The sequence below is a fragment of the Gallinula chloropus genome (genome assembly GCF_964237585.1).
Source record: "Gallinula chloropus genome assembly, chromosome: 1".
NCBI lineage: Eukaryota > Metazoa > Chordata > Aves > Gruiformes > Rallidae > Gallinula > Gallinula chloropus.
The window spans coordinates 150,663,935-150,686,411 of record NC_140085.1 but is presented as its reverse complement, the minus strand read 5'-3'; the positions used below and the strand labels follow the sequence as shown (position 1 = coordinate 150,686,411).

The 22,477-nt window shown below is 41.9% G+C and overlaps 1 protein-coding gene across 1 annotated transcript in view; it reads left to right on the top strand.

Moving 5' to 3' along the window:
* Positions 1–22,477, top strand: part of COL4A2 (collagen type IV alpha 2 chain) — a 144,703-nt gene that overhangs the window by 73,856 nt on the left and 48,370 nt on the right. The window contains exons 4-7 of the mRNA XM_084270018.1: positions 18,383–18,517; positions 18,600–18,644; positions 20,772–20,888; positions 21,585–21,656. Of these exons, the coding sequence (XP_084126144.1) occupies positions 18,383–18,517; positions 18,600–18,644; positions 20,772–20,888; positions 21,585–21,656 (369 nt within the window). The remainder of the gene's footprint in view (positions 1–18,382; positions 18,518–18,599; positions 18,645–20,771; positions 20,889–21,584; positions 21,657–22,477) is intronic.

Genomic DNA, 22,477 nt, shown 5'->3' with positions numbered 1-22,477 from the left:
GATTAATGTTTTCCCTTAAGAAAACTTTCAGCACAGTAATCCTAAACAGCTCTGGTTTTAAGGCTGCTTAAGACCTGTGCTGAACTGTCTTTGGATTGCCCTCAGGATGGGTGGCTTGGGTAACTTTATGTTCCCAGCTTTGTTTAGGCCTGCACATCTAGAGAAGTATGCAATGGTTGACCTTGTGTTTCACTTGGATTTTTCAACACAAGAAGTATGATAAGCTCTTCTGTGGCCACCCTGAGATGGGTAGGACTAGTAGCAATTGTATCTATTTCCCAGCATTTGTGTCCAGCCTTCAAACACAGCCCTTCACGACCAGGACTAACGGCAACTTACTCATTGCTTTACCATCCATGGGCATAACATTTCACTCAGAGTAGTGCTGCTGAGAGCACGCTGTATTCCTGTTGATATTACATGACAGCTTGAGGTTTTTTGGAAGCCTCCTCCCTCAGACTGTTTATCCATCCACATTGATATTTGTCTAGAGATACGTTTTACAGCCTATTTACTTACAAACCTGTCAGAAAAATGTGTACCGATAGAATGTGAATAAAAATATTTCATATGTGTGTACCAGTTGCCCATAATTTTTTTATCCACAATTTTGAAAATGTTAAAAGTACAGAATACTGCACAAAGGAACACATTTCAAGGATAAATGGCATGTCATTTATTGGGGTATATTCAGTTTACTCTGGCTATCCCAAAATAAAAATAAGCCGATAGAAAACTCTTATTTTTTCCATTCAAAACAATAAAGTGAACCATTTGGACCTCATTTCCAGAATCTTTTCTCACAGGAATTTTCCACTCACATCGTGGATAGTCTGAGCCATGACTGAAAGACCAGGCAAAACCACAATGATCATTGCAGGCATCGGGTTATACTTACTAGTATAAGTTCTAATCCTTATTTCCTCGGCTGTAGCTCCAGACCTTTTAACTAATCACACCACGTACAAACATTAGGATGGTTATTTTGGTGTGTTTAGGCACTGGGTAGCACAAACAAATTTTGGAGCAAGTTCAGGAGAGTGAGTCAAAAACTCTTTGCCGCCACCACAAAGCAATTTTGCAGGAGGCAGAACAGAGCCATGTGAACAGCGGCGGAAAATTATCTGAATTAATCAAACCAAGTTATCATGAATGAATAGTCTTTCTGTGGCAATAATGAGCAGGGAGGAGACTGGAATGGTGTAGGAGAACTGAAACAAGGAGCTCTGTATTTCATGCTTGTGATAGTGAGTGGCCTTGGGGCAATTACTTTTTATAGTATTTGTGCTCATTTATAGAGTTACAGTCTTCATGCAGGTGGTTAATCTCTCCAATTGTTATGTGAATTTTGAGTGACTTTGTAAACAAAACTGAGTACTGCCAATTTGGGTTTTGATGTTTGTAGAGCTGTTGTAGAACAAATAGCCACCTTCACTCAAGGAAGACTCACTGACCAGAACTACAAAGGTACAAGTACTGGGTTCTACCCCATTCCTCTCAGTCCACCAATGGAAGGCAGATCTGACAGTGTAGGGTAGCACCAAAGAGTGTCTCAGGCAAGGCAGACCAACAGCCCCTACAGAGGAAGGTCTGTGTCCACACCTTCCCTCCACCCTCCCAAGAGGTGATGCGGACATAGCTGTGTTGTACGCTTTGTTTCTGCCTCCCAAAGAAAGCTGAAGGAACATTTCTGGCAGATGCTGTGAGAAGCAGCGAACAGTTTGGAAAAGCTTCATTTGAGCAGCCCCATTAAATAGACACCAGAAAAAAATCATTGGTTTTTTTTTTTAGAGTTTGACCCATTGGATTCCCATGGTCCTTAGGAAGGACAGCAAGGAGAGCTGCATAGCCCCCACCTACCCCTAAAAGGAATTAATGGGCTTCAGCCAAGAAATTAGCATGGCTTTAATTTAAACAGAAGTAATGCATACTTCATATTTTTTCAGGCCAAAGCAGCAGGGCAGCCAGGCATAGCCAGTGGCTTCCTGGCTTGCGGGGCAGCGGCCCCACCAGGAATGCCCGATGGTGGCTCTACTTCAATGTGCTGCTGACCATCAGGGGTATTCATTGGTATAGTGGTGGTACAAGAGTCCCTGAAAAACAATTTAAATTTTAGAGGAAGGAATTAGTAAGTACAATTTTCAGAAGTGTTCATTCCACAACTTAATTCCAACTAATTAGTCAGTGTCATACCATTTAAGTCTCCTCAAGGATATGTAGTAGCATTTAAAAAGAGGAAGTTTAAGTACTTAAAGTGGCTTCACAGATTTTCCCATTCACCTGACACCCCTGAACCATTACTTGCTAAAAAATATTAAAGTTGCTTATAAAGGTAGTTATACTTTGGGCCATATCTTGGTCACGAAGGTCATCAAATGCTCGTTTTTCAAGTCTCAGTCCATTCAGGAGCTTCTTATGTACCCATGGACTGTAATTTCTCATAGTCAGTTTTGCTGTGAAGACACGCTGGAATAATTCTCAGATTTCTTTGATTTGCACCCACTCAAAATAACCTGCAAGGTGGGTGCCCTTTGGATAGCTGTTAGAGCATTGTTAGAGCATTTCATCCCCACTGTCTAATGCGTCTGATCTGGAACAAGGCATATTGTTTACAGCTGGAATCTAGTCTTTTCAATCATGTTTTTAGCACATTTCCCAAATTTAAGGTCAACCGTCATCTTTTTTTTTTTAATTGGGAACTGATCACAGCACCACAGAACATTAGGAGTTGGAAGGCACCTCGAAAGATCATCTAGTCCAACCTCCCTGCCAGAGCAGGATCACCTAGACTAAATCACACAGGAACGCATCCAGGTGAGGTTTGAATGACTCCAGAGAAGGAGACTCCACAAGCTCTCTGGGCAGTCTGTTCCAGCATTCCACCACCCTCACAGTGAAAATGTTCCTCCTTATGTTCACATGGAACTTCCTATGCTCCAACTTGTACCCCGTGCCCCTTGTCCTATCACTGGCCATCACTGAGAATAGCCTGGCTCCATCCTCCAGACTCTCACACTTTATATATTTATAAACATTAGTAAGGTCATCCCTCAGTGTCCTCTTCTCCAGGCTAAAGAGGCCCAGGTCCCTCAGCTTGTCCTCATAAGGAAGGTGTTCCACTCCCTTAATCATCTTGGTGGCCCTGTGCTGGACTCTTTCAAGGAGTTCTATGTCCTTCTTGAACTGAGGGGCCCAGAACTCGACCCAGTATTCTAGGTGCAGTCTCACCAGGCCAGAGTAGAGGGGGAGAAGGACATCTCTTGACCTACTAACTACTCCCTTTCTAATACACCCCAGGATGCTGTTGGCCCTGTAAGCCATGAGGGCACATTGCTGGCTCATGGACATCTGATCTAATGCATTTCACTGAACACATACATCCTCCATTAGATTTAGAAAAAGAATAATGAACAGGATTTTAAATGGATGCTGGCATATTTTCTGTTTAATATCACAGATTCAGCTGATTTTTTTTCTACCACATATATTTGGGATGGTAGAAGAAATCCGACTGCTGTGTGGCTTCAGTTGGACTACATTTCTGAATGTTTTTTCATTATGAGGATAGAAACAGGCTGCAGCTAATGAGCAAGGCTTAAATTAAGTCAGAGCCTGGCTTTTCATGTTTACATTTTTTTCACTGTCTATTATTATCCCAACATATATCTTTAGCCTTTCTTCTCTGAAGTTGTACAAAAACCATCTTCTAAAATCTCCTTCCAAGCCTCTTCCTTAGTTTCCTCCATAAATAAAAGAAGTCCTGTTTCTCTCTGGGTTGAAGGATTGCAGTGTAACGAAAATAATTAACAAATACCGATCTGACAGAAATTCACCTCAGTGCAGAAGGGCTCGTCTGAGACCTGCAGCTCTCTTGGGGTGAGATGGGGATTGTGATTCAATCACAATCTGCAAGAGGGTGGACGAGGATTCCCAGTGGACTTCAGAGAGGTTGGCATGACGAGGCGCTGGACATTGACTGGAGGGAAGTGTTCTCCTCCACAGGGTGCTGCCCATTTTCAGTTCACTTGGCAGGAGTGATACTGCTGTTACCTTAGTGCAGAGCAGTCCCAAAGACCCAGCATCAGTATCTGCACAGATTTACTTGCTGAGGAGTGAGAAGGCTGTAGCTCTGCCTGTTTATCCTGCAATCACACTTTAATATCAGGCAAGCATTAGGGTAAAAGTGAATTTTATAGTCATTTGTTCCGTAATAAAACAGTTATGGCTTAGCTACTGTTTGGCTGCTGTTAGTCTGGAGAGAGCACAGAAGGAAGCAAAACCAAAGCAAAGCAGACTATCTATGCTTCATTTTCTTTCCAGTAGGTTCCCTGTGCTGTGAATGCTTCACCAGAAATCTGTGGTTTTGAAAGCTGTTCAAAGCACCGTTCAAAGGCAGCGTTGTCATTGTGGGGGATGGAGGTGCACACGTGAACAGCATTGTGTTGTGGCATCAAGGCTGTCTCAGTCAGTTTTCTTCCCAGGGGTTTATGTGTTGCTTCACATCTTTTCCCAACTGCGTTCCATTTTGGACATATAATTCCTAACATCTCTAAATGCAGCTGACACTTGGCTGCCAAGGTGTTAGAGATGCTGATGTCCCTAGGCATGACTTCACAAGGCATCTCTTGCCCTCATTTGGTGGGTTTTTTTCCTAAATCTTCTGGCTCCTTAATAGTATCATTTTTTTTTTCATCTATAGTGAATGAAGTGATCCCTGCATACTGCCAGAGTAGGATTTAATGTACATTTCTCTTTCTAAAGTTGAAAGCTGTACTCCTTGAAAACACAGCACTTAAGAGCTGCATCTTAAATGTGAAGGAAGGTAATGCAGGTGCTTTACAGATAGCACCGACCGGAGAAGACTGGGAAGATAAGAGTTAACCCAACAGCCTTGCATCAATCGCGTTTGAAGGAGGCAATCACAGACCCTAGCTTGTGGGCATCCCTGCCTCCCCTGTGCTGATGGAGCCTGACATTCCTCCAGGGTCTTCCTCACCCTTCCTATTGCCATTTCCTACTTTGATCCAACTACTTTCAGCTGTTTATTTTTTTTTATTTTGAACTATTTATTTCTACTGTTTATGTTGTCAGCAGCAGTCTAGGGCAGTAGTGTTCTCGGCACGATGGAGAATGTCCTGCCCTGTCCTCAATTAGCTGTTTTCTCAAATCGTCGCTCATTTCTACTGTCAAGAATTAAAATATTCTATTGGGTAGTAAGGTCATCTGTTTTCGAAGATATGGCTTCAGTGCTGTAGTGAGTCATTTAAACAGCTGAAAGGCAGTCTGCTAAGTCTGATCTTTTGCTAGTCTTTGATACTTATTTCCAGCTATTTTCCTTAATGTTTCTACTGTATTTTCAAAATAGGCTTCACTTCTGAGGGTTTTTTTTCCAGATTTTCTGCATACTAAGATTTTAATTTCTTGGGGAAAGTTCTGTCTAGAAGGGACTTCAACAGAAATCTCATAACTAAGATGCGTAAAATAAAAGTATTTTAACTTCTGCCATAATTTGAAATCTAAGACATCTATATCTCGGTGCCTAGGTAGGCCTTTTTAACTAACCAACATTAATTGGGAAATTGTAATAAAGAATATTTCTCTTCAGAATAAAATGGATTTATTGAATGCTGAATGGAAACATGTTTGATTTTTTTTTCCTGTCCAGAAGCTATCACAGTTAATAATGCAAATGCTTTCTCAGTGATGCTTCATTAAAATTCTTCCTGAGTTGTGTAATGCCCATGAAGTTACTAAACTGTATCTTTTCAGAATTAATTGTGTCTTCTCAAGGTATCTCACAGGAGTAGAAACTAGGTAGATAAAATCGTCAAGAATATGCAAATAGGCAGATTTCTGGTCTATCCTCATTACAGTTGGGTTAATATTTATGAAACTAGTGTTGCATTAACCCAAGCAGCATAACTAGAACAAGTTTTCATTGATTCCTTATCCAGTGCTTGTCACTAGAAAATTACCCTCTGAAAAGTCTTTCAGCCTTTTTAAGACAAATTTATTTATATTCATCTTTTCATGTATCTGTTCCAAAGTCTGTAGCAGATTTCTTGGCTGTTTGGAGGTGTCAGAGGGAGTAGGAAGAGAACTACGGCCCTAACACAAAAATATTCAGAGAAGGCTGAATATCTCCATCATCTTCCTTTCTCTCCATCATTTTTCTTTCTTCAAATCTCCCCTTAGATGCACTCTCAGTTATTTCTCACACCAAAAAATAATGAAGTATCAGGCTGCATTCAGAGAAGAAGGTGTTGGGTTTTTTTTTCCTCAGGAGTGTTGGCCGATGCAGAAAGAAATAACAGCAGGAACTTGTGCAGTCTGGTTCAGAACTGCAAGGTCTGCGTAAAGCAGGAGAGTTGATAGAGTGACAGGTCTGGTGAGGTTCTAGCTGAGGCTGTTAAAGCATTGCAGAACCAGAAGCCCAGCCTTTCTTATAAACGCTGCACCCATCTATACTGTAGGATACAGGAGACCTCACACGTTTACAAATATGCCAGCAACAAGCACACAGCTGTTGTGTCCGCAAGCAAACAGCTATAAACTTGCTTCTTGGCTTATGTCAACAGTGCTGACTTCACCTGAATAGTTTGTGGTGCTTATCAGTGTTTAACAGTAGGGAAGTATACCGCCTTGTGCCAGTGACTCCCGCTCCTCATCTGTTTTAAAGAAACTAAGAGTGCTTTGTGGCTTGTGTTAGATACATGGAGGTCTGAACAGCAAACCAAAGGGAAGGTAAATACCTACACAGGTGGAAGAGTGCTGCAGACATCACAGGGAGAAAGAAGCCCAAGCAGCAGACCTGGAGAACAGCTAAACAGCGGGATCTTAAGAAGGGTTTTGAACACTTGAGTTTGTTGACATATTTCACTGAATCACAGAATGGTTGTGGTTAAAAGGGATATCCTAAGATAACCTCCCCTGCTCAAGCAGGGTCAGCTAGAACAGGTAATGTTTGGTTAGTCTTGGTTATTGTCCAGGTAATTTTGGGTTAGGAGCCTCTGGGCTGTAGGGACTCATTCAGCCGAGGCAGCCTGTACTGAGCATCATACCGCTCAATACCGATATTGTTCCATTTATTTGCTTTCATATAACAAGTATCCTTTGCCTCTTGACAAAAAATCAATTAAAAATATGGACATTGTCTTGCATAGGACAGCCCATTGGTGCTTTTCAGAAGCTAGGTAAAAGCTCTAAAGCTCTCCCAGATGCACAAGAGCTAAGAAAGTTAAAAGTTCAACCATTGTTTTCACGGAGAAAAGGATGAGCGAGGTCAAAAACTCAGAGGAGCTACATGAACATGAGGTACATTTGTTACTGTCTGTGTCAAAAATACAGAAGAGTGATGCTCCCTGTGACAGTTGAGGTTATTTCTGGTACCTGGAAGATCCAGGACCTATAAATCTATGATACAGATGTTCCAGCATTAGATAGTTACTCGGAAAGGAGGACTAGCTTCAAATTGATATCTAGTTTCCTTTCATCCTTGCATGTAGCAAACAAAGTAAAGCAGGAGAGGCATCCTACCTGCATTATACTGTCAGAAACAACCTTAATTTTCTCCTGGGCCTGTCAAATTAATGCCACATCCTTCAACTAAAACCAACTTGCCATTACAGTTTAATAGTACCTTCTCTCCCTCAGTAGCTACAGAATGAAAAGAGGTAAATGATCAAACAGAAGGCTTTGCTCTAAGTCTCATCATGATCCTCTGCTGAAGCAGCTGTTTAGCCCACACTGCCTACAGTAAAAGGTTAAAACATTTCCAGTAGCTTTTGACATCAATGTTTGAAATGATGAATAGGCTTTCTTCTTGAACAGCTGTGGAACTGTCTGCTGGTGATGTTCTCCAGAACATCCTTTCCCATGAGTGATGAGATTTTGGAATCTGCAGATGTGTGGGCACTCTTGGCTCTTATTATTGCTACCTCAAACAAAGTATAACAGAAAAACTAGATCTTTCGTAATGGATCTGAAGAGCTATACCTTTTTGTTCAAGCTTACTCCTCTCTTAACCCTCTTCAGGATTGTTATCAGAAGTTATATTCAACAGAGAGAGTATTTTTTTCAAGTACATGATAGAGAACTATTTCTTTCAGGACTCAGAGGAAATTATTTTTACTCTCCTACTTCCTAATTTCAAGGGGAAGAAAAGAAAACTTGTATGTGATCAAAGAAACTTCTCCAAGTAGTTGTTGTAGTACTTTCCCCAGATCATTTAGCTTCCCTGTATCATTCAACTTCATCTAGTACTGCCATCTTATAAAAGTCTTCTGTGAATCTGTGCATAGAAAAGACTTCTCATAGATTGTTTAGACTGTTTGTTGGTTTTGGAGACAAACCCATCACGAAGCCAGGCCCAGTTTAAAGACTGTCGAGGTGATTGCGTTAGAATAGTTGTGATGTTAACAAGTCCTGTCTACTGGAAGGCATAAGGGTTCATTTAGCTTCAGAGTGAGCTGACTCAACAGCAGACTTCAGCAGAGTCCCAGTTGCTGAAATTTCTAGACCATCCACGTTGATGCTAACATCAAGATTAGGAAATCATGTGGAGAAAACAACTGTGCAAACTCTGTTCAGATGATCTCACAGCACCCTGCTGCTTTTGAGACCCATCTGTCCAGAAGTACTAGGACACAAAAAGATGCCTTATTCTGCATCAACAATGATTCTTCATATTGCCGTACACATCTGCATTAAAGCCCCCCATCCTTCCTGGCGGTTCAGAGCCAATCATCTGGCCTTGCTGGGAACTCAGAGTCTGTCCCAAGTTGTAAATTCCCATGACCGGAGCGTGAGGGTGTCTAAGGTCTGCATGGAGCCCTTTGTACATGCTTCTAGACAGCGCATTCTGGGCTCCCATATGGAGAGGGCATCTCAGCACACCACGTATTAAAAAAAAATCACAGCCTCTGTAAGAGAATTAAATTCTTTCTACAGTTAGAACAGCCAGTAGTAACTTACATGTGCATGACCAAGTCAGTTTTGATAGCTGTTCCTGCCACAAAAATAGTTCTGCTTTTGTCTAAACAGAAGAGGAGCACAGAATGGAAAAATTGGCATATGACAGACTGAAGTCCTGCAGGGGTTTTAATTTTCACATACTCTTAAACTCATGGAGCCTAATGAGCTTAACATTTTGGCCAGTTGCACAATTTGGAAATTTCAACAGTGAATGGGTTTTGGACAGCAAAAAAAAAATGTTCTCACAAATCTGAAAAGCGAACAGATGTTACTATTGGTGCTTCCAACGCCTACTGACATAAAACATCTGTGTCAGACTTCCTGAATTTTAGGATCTTGAGAACACTCCCACACACCACCAAAAGCCATTTGAAAGCAATCGGGCTGGCGGATCAGTTTTTTGGGTCTATGACTGAATGTTCTAACTCGAGCAGGTGCTGGTTGTTGTCTTGCCTTGAGGAGCCCAGCTAGCCAAGCAGCGACCTTACAGCTATCTGATCCACTGTGTTATGCAAGTTTTTAGCATTTTCTGAGAACTGTGATTTTTAAAAAGTCATAAAAAGCAATTGATCTTACTAGTATGATGGTAATAAAATTAATGGAATGAGTGGAAAGAATGAAAAATAAATATTTTGGTGTAGATACTAGCAGATTAGGAAGATTGTATGATGTCCTGGAAAGCATCTGGCTTATTTAATCCTGTCAAAACCTATGTTGAATGAGCAGATTTTTCTACTGTTTTGAAAACATACTCATTGTGCTAAAACCATGTGAGGCATTCGCTGTCCTCAAAATGTTCAAACATTCAATAGGTACCATGACCAAAGTTTGCTCTTTCACATGAGAATGATACAGCAACTGTCATGGAATAACTGGGAGTTCCCTGCTTCCTCCTGCTCCACACCCATCGTCTTGATATTTGTCTGGTTGTAAAAGCAAATTTGGCAAGATGATTTTCCTCTCTGGTGAGTTTTTGGTTGGCTATCAAACTAACCTTCTCAAATTAATTAAACAGTAGTGAATGTTTTGCAAGGGTAAATCAATGTCATTTTAGTGTTCTGTAAAACATCATTAGCTCATGACCTCAACTTCAAGTTGATTCAAAATAACATCTCTAAGTTATTTTAGTTAACTCTTTCTCAAAGACAATATTTAGTTGCAAATTAGAGGGACAAGATTTAGATGTCAATAGAAGTAGGGGTTTTTTTTGTATGTGTCTTAGGCTGGTACTCTCAGTTTAACCTGCATAAAGTGAGTAACTCTGTTAATCGTACTTCCATTCTCACACCAACCCAAAGTATCTGCCTGTGTTGCATGATGTCAGGCTAGCCCCAGCCCTGCTAACTGCATGGGTTTCTGAGATACAAAGAACCTGTACCAGAATTTTAGCAGAGCCCAATGTAGGCAGAAATTTTGTTATGCCCTGAATGAAGATGACTGAGCTAAGAAGCTATATAGGAGTGTGGGTATTTATATGTCTCCCAGTAGCCTAAACATGTGCCTGAGTAGCCAAAAAGGAAGTATGGTAGGCACCAAGGTGGAATAGATGGATATGCTTTTGAGCACACAACATTATCAGCTGATCACTTGTTGATGCCGATACATTTCTAACATCCAAGAAAATCCTACTATTTTGCACCACCAGTAACAACACTCCTGGCATACGCTGCCTGCCAAGTTTAGTATCTGTTGCATTTATGCCCAGCTCCTTTTTCATGCAGCATGATTTTCGTGCTCAAGTTTATTTAAATCTTACTCTTAACTGCTAAATCCACAGTTGCAGGACTTGGTCTTTCAGGGTATCGCCTTCCTACACAACTTAGAAAGCAGCAATGTGGAGGTCAACATTCGAGCTAGGGACCTAGGATCCTTCTATAGACAGCTAAGAAACAGGGAGACATTCAGAGTTCATTTGTTTGACCTCATTTGAGGGCTGGAATTATGTGCCCTAAAATGTAACCCTCGCCTGATGGGAGCTGTGGATGACTACACTGCACACAGCTAAATGTCTTCATCTGTTCAATAAAGACAATCCTTAAAAAATATTTGGTGCCTTTCAAGTCATTACATAATTCAGTAGAGCACTCTCACTAGATAGATGTATTTGCTAATACATGTCTTAATTCTCATCCCAAATTTCCCAGTTCATCTGTGCAGCCATACTACAGGAGAGATGCCACTTTGGACTTTCAGAGCTGTTCCCATATCAGTCTGCAAACAGCAGCACCCTTACCCTCTGCCCACCGCTTCCTTCCTAAGTCTTCTTCTCCTTCCTCTTATCCTTTCCTCTAACCAATAACCTTTTAAAGACTTAGCATGGAAATCCTGGTGAGGTTTTGTGTAGACTTGTGGTTTCTGATGTTTGAGAGACCATTACCATGCTTTCTTCAGCAGCTCTGCAAAGCACAGGAAGCGTTTCCGACACTCCTATGTATTTTTGTGACATGAAGAAACTTTTAACCGGTTCTTTTTGAGTGCTTGACCTACATTCCAGTTTATACTTCCTTCTAAGCACATTTTAGCTTCTTGGGTGACATAGCAACTTTCTGGACGATCACAAATTAGATCAAACCGTGGGAACAGAAACCAGTGCCACATTATTTCATTTACTGACTACAGAAAAGGTCTGTGGCTTCTGGTAAAGAGAACCCTTTCAGAGTCCTTATTTAATGAAGATTTCATGTTTATTCCTTCCTTAATGAAGGGGAAAAAAAAACCCAACAGAAAAGGAACCTTCTGCAAGCTGAATCACTGCTCTGGAATTAATGTTAATGTCATTTGGTCACTGCTGTCCTGAGAGAAAATGTGCATGTCCAGACAATATAGTTGAAAGAGCAGCAAATTGTTACCATGCCACAAGGCAGAACTAGCCTCATGGGTTTTTTTAGTTATTTTTAACTTGAAGTGAATTTTATAATTTTTTGTTTACTTTTTTGTATAAAGGAAAGAAAGCTTTTTAACAAATGAGAAGGAAAGTTTTTTTCTGAGAAAATGAGCTGGAATGCGAAACTTGGATATAAAACCATCTTTGAAGTAGCAAAAGATAAATTAAAAATAGAAATAGCCATTAGCTATGTGCTTTTAAAGCCTGCTGACTCTCTCAGTGATACTCTGTGTCTGAGAATTGAGTATCACGTAGCTTAAGGCACGTGGGAAAGGTTTACTTCGTTTGCTTATCAATATTCCAGTTAGATCCCAGAAGAGTACCCCTTCCTGATGCTGGTAACCGTGTGGTAGCAGAAGCTAATGCCAGCCCTACAGTACAATACAGACTCAGAACACAAATTTGAGAAGATGCATTAATGTGACATTAAATGTAAATTTAGCAATCTGCTGCAGAAATAACATTTTTCTCATTCCTCTTAGAAGACCTACTACATGAAATAAAGGGTGAACTGCAGAATGTGGGTGCTTCAGGAAGCCGTGCTGCTCAGTTGCATGATTAATTTCATCCCATTTCATTTGCACTTTCCCAGCTATCTCACGGCCAGACATTTTGCAGGAAACCTTCTTTCTGCCTTTGTTGCCTTAGGCCTCGAACAAAGATGTTTTGACCCTACCTGAACTCTTTATCAGATTTCCTGGAGGTTTTAACATGCTCTGGGAACCTGCACCTGTGGTGGTCGGGGCTGCGTGCAGCAGCAATGGCTGGTGCCACCTAGTGAGGAGCTCCTGAATGCTCACGGCAGATTGAGGTTGATCATGTCTCGTTTAGAAAATAGTCATTAGTGCCACCCTGAAGACACAGAAATAAAATGACATGCCAATATATTTAGCAGCCCAGCCTGCACAAACTTCAGGGGGTTTTGTCCCAGACAATCTTTCTTTCCAGGGGCCAGCATTAGCAGTGTTTTGTCCTTAGTATTTATATTCTCTGCCATTCCACCGGTTGTTTTGACCTGCTTTTCCCAGGTGGGGTTGCAAAAATGTTTGTATCTTGCTGAAACAAAACTCTTGAGTTGCTGAGGTGGTTGGAACCACTCAAACTACATTATTAATGTACCAGCATCTCCTGCATCGTGGTAGATGTCCTCTTCATTGCCTGAAGTTGTACCCATTGAAGCTTTAAAAATTAGGTATTTTCAACTTGTTTTACTCCAGTAACCACTGAGAAGTGTGGGTCAACAGAAATTACATTGTAGCTGAGCTGGCAAGAAAGGGACACTGCGCATGCATATTTGCCACGGAGAGATTATGCAAAACTAACCAGCTAAGAGCCAAGGGGTCTTAAACTTGTTTTGGACTTGGTTCTGTAAATAGAGAGCGTTGTGCATTGAGCTTTCTGGACCATACTGAGTAGCCTAGGGTTGACCCAAAATGAATGAGTTGAGCTATGGCAGCAGGATGCACCATGTGGTCTGCCTTCCTCTGCCTCTCAGCCCAAAGCTGTGCAACCCCATACCTGAGGTATTCCTGGCACAGCGTGCGCTGCATAGACCTGAAACCCTAAAGCCTTCTCTTATATATTCTTCTCTAATGTGTTCAATCCATAAACTGCTGGATTTAATGCTCTGGGAGAAGTACCGGCTGATATGCCATCCCAGTCTGACTCAGTGTGCCACAACAGTGTTCTTAAGATTGTTCCCTGTAGTTTTATTTTTTGGGGGGTGAGGAGTGCACTAAGGTCACGCATTCTTTAGTTGGGCTCAACTATTGCTTTACTATGCGTACCTCCATGGAAGATACTAGAGAGAACCACAGATTCCCAACATTTACACCCCATTAGCCACATTTTGCCAGCATTAAGGTTAAGAACTTCTCTGTTTCTTTCCTGCGTGTCTTTTCATGGGATAGCACTTTTAATCAGCCCAGAAGTTGCTTATGTTTCTTTATAAGCAATTTCGTTCCTTGGTAAGTGGCTCTCTGTTCCACTTCTGGTCTCCCTGTAGTTGGACTGCATCAAGATCTTTGTTGTCACGTCCTTTCTCCATCTGTTCTTAAAAAGGACCATTCCAAGCTGAGACCTCTTGTCTGTCACGGTCAGATCACCCTTCCCGCAGGAAGTGAACTTGTCCTTTCACCAGTGACCTTTTTAAAATGTCAGGGAATTGACCTCCTTTCTTTTTGTCCACTATTAAATAAATGATGGCCTACAAGGATTGTTTTCGTGTGGGGAATACTGAATCATCACATTCCGTGCACCAGAAGCAGTTGCAAAATGGAAGTCTGTAATGAGATGTGGAGAAATGGGCTCGATGACAGTGAAGCTCTGCAGTAATTCTGATTCTGTCTCCTCTTTATTCCAAAGCAACAGTCATCTCCTTCCTTCGAATCCCCGTGCTGGTAGGTGGCTTTCTCAGCAATTCATGGTGATATTCTTGTGGTTTAAAGACCTTGGAGCTGGTCCCATCATTTATTGTATCTTTATCTATATAGCACCTCAAAACAGTTGGTTGCTCTCAAAATTAGCACACTGTCCTCTACCAGTTTTGTTTCCACACTGTAAATTTAGCAGTAAATTAGAAGGAAAAAAAGTATTGCAACATGACATCTCTTTCATTTGACTAAAAGAACTGGAAATTAAAGTTCAAGCTGCAAAACATGGACATTCAGTAAGTGTTTAAAAGTCTGTTCAGGATCATCTGAAGTCCATTGGGACTTAGTTGCAAAATGCAATTATTAAATTCAATCACAACCCTGACAGCATTTTCTTTCATGCATGTCACTGGATAAGTGACAATGTATATACAACATTGCAAATATTTTCTGGGAAGATTTCCTCCAGGCTTCCTAAATTTCTGACCTTTGCTCCTTTCTGCAAATAGCTTTTGCACATTGCTGGGCCGGCCACATGAATTGTGCGAGACCTCCTCCAGTCAGCTGAAGTCTCAGGACAAGGAAAGCAGGGCCTGCCTAGCTAGGGGTCTAGCCCAATACTGGGAGTTTTGTCATTCGTCTAAACAGTCGTGGAAGTTTTGTGTAAGAACAAAGAACATAAACCCTTGTTGGTCTTCGAGATACTCCATCGGCCCACCTTTTCCTCCCCTTTTCACATGCTCTGTCCCAGGCGCTAGCACATTTCGGTAAGCCTCCTGGCCCTGCTGTGTAAATCCAGTGGTGGGTGACATGGGGTAATCATGCCGTGCCTCAGATTCAGGAAGAGTTCCAGTTCACCCCAGCAAAATGGGCAGCCTTCTGCCAGAGCACAGCATAGACCAGAGCACGTTTCTGCGCTGCTTTAGCATTTGAGGAAGGGGAGCACCAGAGAAAGTACTCTGTGTGTTGTCTAAAATGTGACAGATCAGGATGGCATGTTTCCCTGGGCTTGCATGGGATCGTAACTTCACAGCTTTGGAGAATTTTCTAGGATTTCTGACCCTCCAGGAGCAGAAGCAGAGCGGTACCATGCCTGGCGTGTTTCATACAGAGGAATTTGGGACTCTAATAATTGAGTCATGCTTTATTTGAATAAACCTTTCAAATTGATTGTCTTTGCTTAAATCTCCTCAATGACCTTTGCCAAAGAGAGAATGTCTTTAGGTCATTTGCTAAGGAAAAAGGGACATACTTGTGCAACAAAAGACCTAATAACATAAAGAAAGCAGAGTAAAAGCTGACAAGCTGACAAATTGACAAAGACACAAATTAACAAAGTTAATTCAGCTAACAAGCCAAGGCCCTAAAAAGCTGATGAATTACACAAACATCGTCATGATATTAAGTACTTCCCCAGCTCTGACTCTGACACCATGCTAAACTGGTCCCAGAAGGATTGATTCTCTTCTCTTTCTTGCAAATAATTTTAAATAATCCCTACTCCCCAACAAATAAATGACTGGTAATTACCAGGAAAGCATGGGGAAGGGGTGCTGGCCTTGCTCCATTCTCTTCCTCGCCTTCCATTCCTTGTTTACTTCTTCCTCCACACCAGTTAGGAAAATGGGACTGGAAGTGGAAGAGCAGTATTTGGTGTAGGAATTAAGAGAGGTGCCCATGCTCCATGGCGCTACATGGAACCTCATCTAAAACATTTAATTGTAACTTCTGATAAAATGCTGATTGTATTCAGAATTGTCAGATCTGTGACTGGCTTTCTGCAGGGGCCGTGCTGGGTTGCAATACTTCACAGGCCTAGATGTTTGAGACTTGATCTGCCTGCAGCCTGCTGCCCACAGAAGGGGTAGTAGAGATGGCTGGCATATCTCAGGTGGATGAGTAGTTTGGGGGATTTATTTGACTTCTTTTTCGGGTACTTCAAAACTGAAACATTGCTTTCAGCATACTGAATCCATGGTTTCCTTTCTTTGTGGAAGTAACTGAGACATTTGTTTTCAGAACCTCTGAAAATTAAATTGAAACTGGAGCCAACTCAGAATTTGAATATATTTTTTGTGTTCTTTGCTGGTGTATGAGGTACATTTTCATCCTTTTTATGTGTTCCTTTCCAGATTTGGATGTATGGAGAAGAACAAAGTATCTTAAGTGTTTAATTAAGTTTTAAGGCTTTATAGTAAGGTGGAAATAATTTATATTGATATTTGCATAAGAATGTATAACTTCTCTACAAAAAAACCCACAACACAGATCTTCTATTTTTTAATCAGTGAAATATCTATTATTTTTCTAAAAAGGCAGTTCCGTGGTGCATGCTCTTAATTCTTTGATACTTAAATTTTATACTGTAAAAGGTAAGGAAAGTCAAGAAAAAATTGGCATCAGAAAAGACATCTGTTTCCGGATCTTGGAGCTTCAGATTTTGCTACAGATATAAATCATTCCTCTAGTGCTTCCAATCAGCATCTTTCCATTTGAGACAAGTAACTGAGAAAAGTATGGCTGCTGTGAATCTGGCTAGACAAGGATCTGCACCTCCATAGGATAACTGTTAGAGATTCAGTGATTTTTTTTAACACTTTAGTTTTAAATAACCTTGGTTATGTGATCTTAGTATGGACTCATTTGACGTAATACAATAGGATTTGAAATCTAAAAACCTATTCCAACTGTTGGGACAGCCATTTTCCACGAAAGCAATGTGGCAAATTGATTTGTTTTAAAAATTAGAAGCAAGCTGTGCTTCAGTTATGGTGTATGTTTCAGGTTTGGGATATTAAGACAACTGTAGCATAGATAAATGTTAATTATAAATAGATGGTTGACATTGAAGTTTTGAAAACATCTCACAAATGGACCTATCCTTCAATATCAGAATAAAATAAAGTTTGCCTAAAAGCAGTAAGGGGTTGTGCAGTATCTTTACTATGGCTTTCTAAATACAAAGAAATCAGAATGTTTTCAGGTTGGTTTCTTCAAGTCCCCACGCTGCCCTCCTTCACTCTTCCCAAAGCTGAATTATTATTATTCTTGGACAGGGATTGCATTCATCTTCTAGCTCTTCCTTTCCAGGCATGGGCAAAACTGTAAGTATTTTATACCAAAACAAAAAATTATTTTTATTAGTTTGTTTGTATAAATATATATCTGATTGTTCATGTTTTGCTGTAATTCTTGCTTTGTGAGATGTCAATGCTCTTGTAGACCTGCCTGTGAAAAGAATCTAATTCCATTTTAAAAATCCTTTGGTTAGAATTGGCTTAATTAGACATCTTGGTAAATGGTGCTTTGCACCATTGAAGCATATTTCTCCAGAAAAGATTGCTGTGATTTACTATTAGTGTCGCTAGTGCAGTGAGTACCATAGAGCATGAAAAACACATGTGCCTTTGGTGACACCATGTCTGGAACAGCTTTCAAATACTTTGGTTCACACATCTCAGACATACTGTCACAACCCATTACTGAAACCACCATTGTGTCATTTCAGAATTATTTTTTCCCCTGTTGATCCTTTTGATGTTGGCAGTCAACAGGGGATTATTTTTAAACAATGTTTGAAGTGGCCTGAAGAGCCGAACGAGCCCTGGAAGGGAGGATGACAAGGAAGCCCTGCGAGCAACTCTTCAACCTGTGCAGATGCATGTGTGTCTATAATCATTTTCGGTCTCCATTGCTAAATAGGAATATTATCCCCAAAGAGGGGGATAATATTAATCTGCTCCATTCCTAAGAAATACAGCCACTAAGCAGATTTCACATCCAAGCATATTTCACTTGCTTGGAGTTAATTGGTTGTGTTGTAGGTCAGTGAGAATCACCCTTGAGTAGCTTTTTTCCAAAGATGACACTTCTTTCACAGAGCAGCAGGGAATGTTCAAGTTGTGAATGTTGATTCAAGTGTTAATTTCCATGTATTGATATTGTCACGCAGAAGGTGGTCACTGTTACTGAAGTTTCTCTGTGTGGTGTTTCCAGATGACGTCCTTCAAAGAGTCTGACCTACCAGAACTGAAAGAGATTCTGTGTTTATTTTCTCTTTGACAGATTGACTCTCTCCATTGCCTCAGTGCTAACTAACCCAGTTGCATCACAACTGTTCTTAAATAACTGGGGGTTTTATTATTTTTATCAGGGCCAGCCGGGACTGCTTGGATCACAGGGGTACACTGGACCACCAGGCTTGATGGGCATCCCAGGAGTGCAAGGTCCCAAAGGTCACAAAGGTGAAAGAGGATATCCAGGAATAGGCGGACCCAAAGGAGAAGTGGTAACTTTTGAATATCAGATGGTTTAGCTACTGAGCAAAGTACTGGGCAGAACATCATTTTAATTGTGCTCTTTCTCTCTAGGGGCAAAGAGGAGTCACTGGATTCCCCGGGGCAGACGGCGTTCCTGTAAGTACCCAGTTAGTTACCTCACCTTGAAGCAATCACCAACTGCAAATATTGCAGGCTGGTTTCTACCCTTTGTACTTTAATTGGAATCTCTGGGCTGAATTCTGCGTCAGCCACGTACACACTTTGAAACTAAGGGCACTTGCTGAAGTGAGTGGAAGTGCAGATACACAGCAGAAGAGCAGAATCTGTGCTCCCTCTCAGTCCCTCAGATAATTAAGGTCCGTTTGCTTTGTCATACTGAGAAATCCCCTTGTAAAAGAAGAAAGGACGGAAATTTCCTGTGTCCCTGTAGGTTACACAGCTAAGTATGTTCTTTTGTAGGAAGGAGCTGTGAGATAAGTATTTCACCTCTCTTAAGCTTGTGAGCCAAGGACATCAGTGGGTCATTCCTTAATTATTTCAGAGTTGCAAAGCAAATAGAAAGACCAGTGTTTTTAAGAATACAAACCATTGTTATTTGCTTTATAGCTGGTGTGGCATGCTTGAGATAGTCTTAAAAAACTTACTGAATACTAAGAAGTGTCAGACTGAATAAATTGACCAGGTCCATGAAACTGAAACATTCAAAGAGGAAAACCGGGTAAAGTTCACAGCACAGTATTTTCCCAGCTTACACTTCTTTACATTTTGTGTCATAAAATAACAAAGAAATCTAAGTCACTGGAATCCCTGGACAGAGTTCCCAGGCTTGGGTTTCCTTTGTAGTGCTCCCTGACACCGGGGCCCCGCTCTGCAGCCCACGCATCCCCATCCACTCTGCTTTCACCCTTTTTTTGTTTCCAGAAGAGCTCCCTATTGAGTTTCAGGGCTTTCTCTCTCACAATATTCCTCCTCTCCTTCTTTCTCACTCTTAAAGGAAAAGCGGTAGATCCTCTTTCCCATTCCTATTAACACTCCTGAAGCCAAGGATCTCATTCACCTCCCCACATCATTCTGAGCATTTTCTAAGCATTCTGATGTCCCAGGAAAGAGAGTAAATCGCTCCCCATGTCGCTATAGGTGGACCACTTCTCTTACTCAAGGAAGCTTTCCTTTTTTAGCCCTGTCTTCCTGACCTCTGCACATTGAGTTGTGTGGGTTAGATACCTTCAGAAAGTACTGGAACTCTGTGTGCTCATTGTGTCCTGTCCTCAAGCTCCCCTGCCCTTCCCCCTCAGTTACACTTTCTGACCAGTTTTCTCAGGATGAGACACAACTCTGACCATCAGAGGGCAGATAGACAGGGACATGGAAGAATGATAATGGCACGGTGGTGGGATGTGGGGCTGGGGGCAGAGTGAGGGTGGTGGCAAGCCTTACTCTCTCCTGGGGTGAGGAATGTTAGTACTTGATGGAGCTAGGTAAGTATGTTGACAGGCTTCTTTTTCTTCTAAGCCAGGGAGCTGAAGCAAAGAGAAAACTGTTGCTCTTGAGGGAGGAGAAGGGAGAAATGTTTTATTCTGTTTTTTCTGACTGAGTACCCTGAGAAGAAAGAGCTGCTCAAGGGCAGATTTGCTTCCCATCAGTCCCAGTACAAATCAGAAACAACACTAATTAAGGTGAATGTAGGTAAAGCAGTGGAAATCCAGCTTGAGACAGGAGTAACTTTATGTCACAGAGGCTCAGTGTGGAGGTTCTGCAGTGCCCCCGTTCCCTTGCTTTAAGCCCTGCTGTTTTGTTCCCATCTCCATACTTACAGCCTCATCACAATACTCAACCTAGCTCCAAAAGCATCTCTGACTTTTTTCTCAGCTTGGAAGCTGTTCAAAGCCAGCAAAGAACCTTTCTTCCCACTCTTCCAGTGTGAAGCACTGCAATGCTTAACAATCCCAATTCTTGGTGGCTCCCCGCGCAGCAGCCTCATCTGGCTTAGTTCTGTGCCTAACAGAGCGTGCATTGAACATAGCTTTCTTACCCTTTCTGAAAGGTCCTTCACTACTCGTTTTTTCATGCTGTCTGGGGCATCTGGTTCAAGCTGCAGCTATATTAAAAAAAGGCACTGTCTGTTTCTGTCTTTGAAAATCATAGTTTCCCATGGATCCAAGCCTTGGGCTTAATGTGAGAATGTCTAAATACTGTGTGACTACAGGAAAAGGAAAACTAGAAACAGATGGATAGATAAACACTTCTTTTTTTCCTCAACAGGGTCATCCAGGGCAGCCAGGATCAAGGGGGAAACCGGGTCATGATGGCTGTAATGGGACAGTAGGTGACCCTGGTGACTCGGGAACTCCTGGACTCTCTGGTATCCCTGGTACCATTGTAAGTAGCTGGCAGTAAGCAACTACCTGAAGCTAAGATTACTGCTGAAGTGTTTCATTCATGTGTGATGGAAGGAAATGGGACACCTCTTAAGGAAGATTCCTCTTGGCCCCAACATAGCATTGTGCAGATTTACCATGGTCAGACTGCACTATGCTTGGTTTTTCATTGCAGCCAGGGCTGGGAGGTCTGCCCAGACCTGTACATGTCACATGGGTCTTGCAGAGAGATTACTTCAGGAAAACCTGTACCACTTCATCCAACAGTGATAGAGGAATATTAAAGTCACAATTCCTGGCAAAAATAACCTTTTTCTTTCCTGCTCCATGCCCAAAGCGTTGGCTTTCTGTGCCATGTGGAGGTGAGCGGTAGGGCTCCTAAATTTACGTGTCAGCTCTGGGGAGCTGCAACTGCTGCCCTAGGTTGGAGATGCTACCCCTTAACAGCTCTCCTGGGTAGTGGGGTGTGCTTCTCCCAGAATTGGAAATTCATTCTTTTCTGTGCCATGAGGTTTTATGCTTTGTATCTCTCCCATGAATTTCCAGTCAGCCATAGTCTGTGCCTTTGAGCAGTGCTATGTATATACTCATGAAAAACCCAGTAAATATTGGGGTTTTGTGACTCTTAGTTGTTTATGTGTTCACATACACGATACAAAAGCTTACTTCTGTTGTGGGTTTTTTTTGTCACCTCCAGGGAGTCCAAGGGCCAAAGGGACAGAAGGGGGAGCCCTATATACTGCCGCCAGACATCGCAAGCCAGTACCGGGTATGTCTGTAACTCCTCTGAACCATTTTATGGTAACAATTTGTTCTCAGGACTGTTTTACAAGCAGATGATGGAGAGTTATTTTGTTCCTACACTCTGAGGGACATCCTACACATGTCCCAAGAGGCTGACTTCAATCCTGCGCAGGCTTTGCAAGGCAGCTTCTGCTTTCTGTGGTTACAGCAAAGCCGATCTAATTCAGGGGGAAAAGTCTCCACTCACTTTTATACAAGTAATTGCAGCCTATGGGTGGATTGCAGAGGAACTGTATCCAGTTCTGGAATCCTCAACATAGGAAGGACATGGAACTGTCAGAAAGGGTCCAGAGGAGGGCCATGAAGATGATCAGAGAACTGGAGCACCATCTCCTGTGAAGACAGGCTGAGAGAGTTGGGATTGTTCAGCCTGGAGAAGAAAAGGCTCTGGGGAGATCTTATAGTGGCCTTCAAGTACTGAAGGGGACCTACAGGAAAACTGGGGAGACACTTTTTGGAAGGGCATGGAGTGATAGGACAAGGGGGAGTGATTTTAAATTGGAATGGGTTAGATTTAGATTGGATATTAGAAAGAAATTCTGCACTGTGAGGGTGGTGAGGCCCTGGCACAGGTTACCAGGAAAGTGGTGGATGCCCCCTTTGCAGAAGTGTTCAAGGCCAGGTTGGAAGGCCAGGTTGGCAGTCTGGTCTAGTGAGAGGTGTCCCTGCCCATGGCAGGGGGTTGGAACTTGATGATCTTGAAGGTCCCTTCCAGCCCAAACCATTCTATCATTCTGTGACTCTATGTTGTAGTTAAGGATTTCCCCCTCTGTTCAGTTACAATCT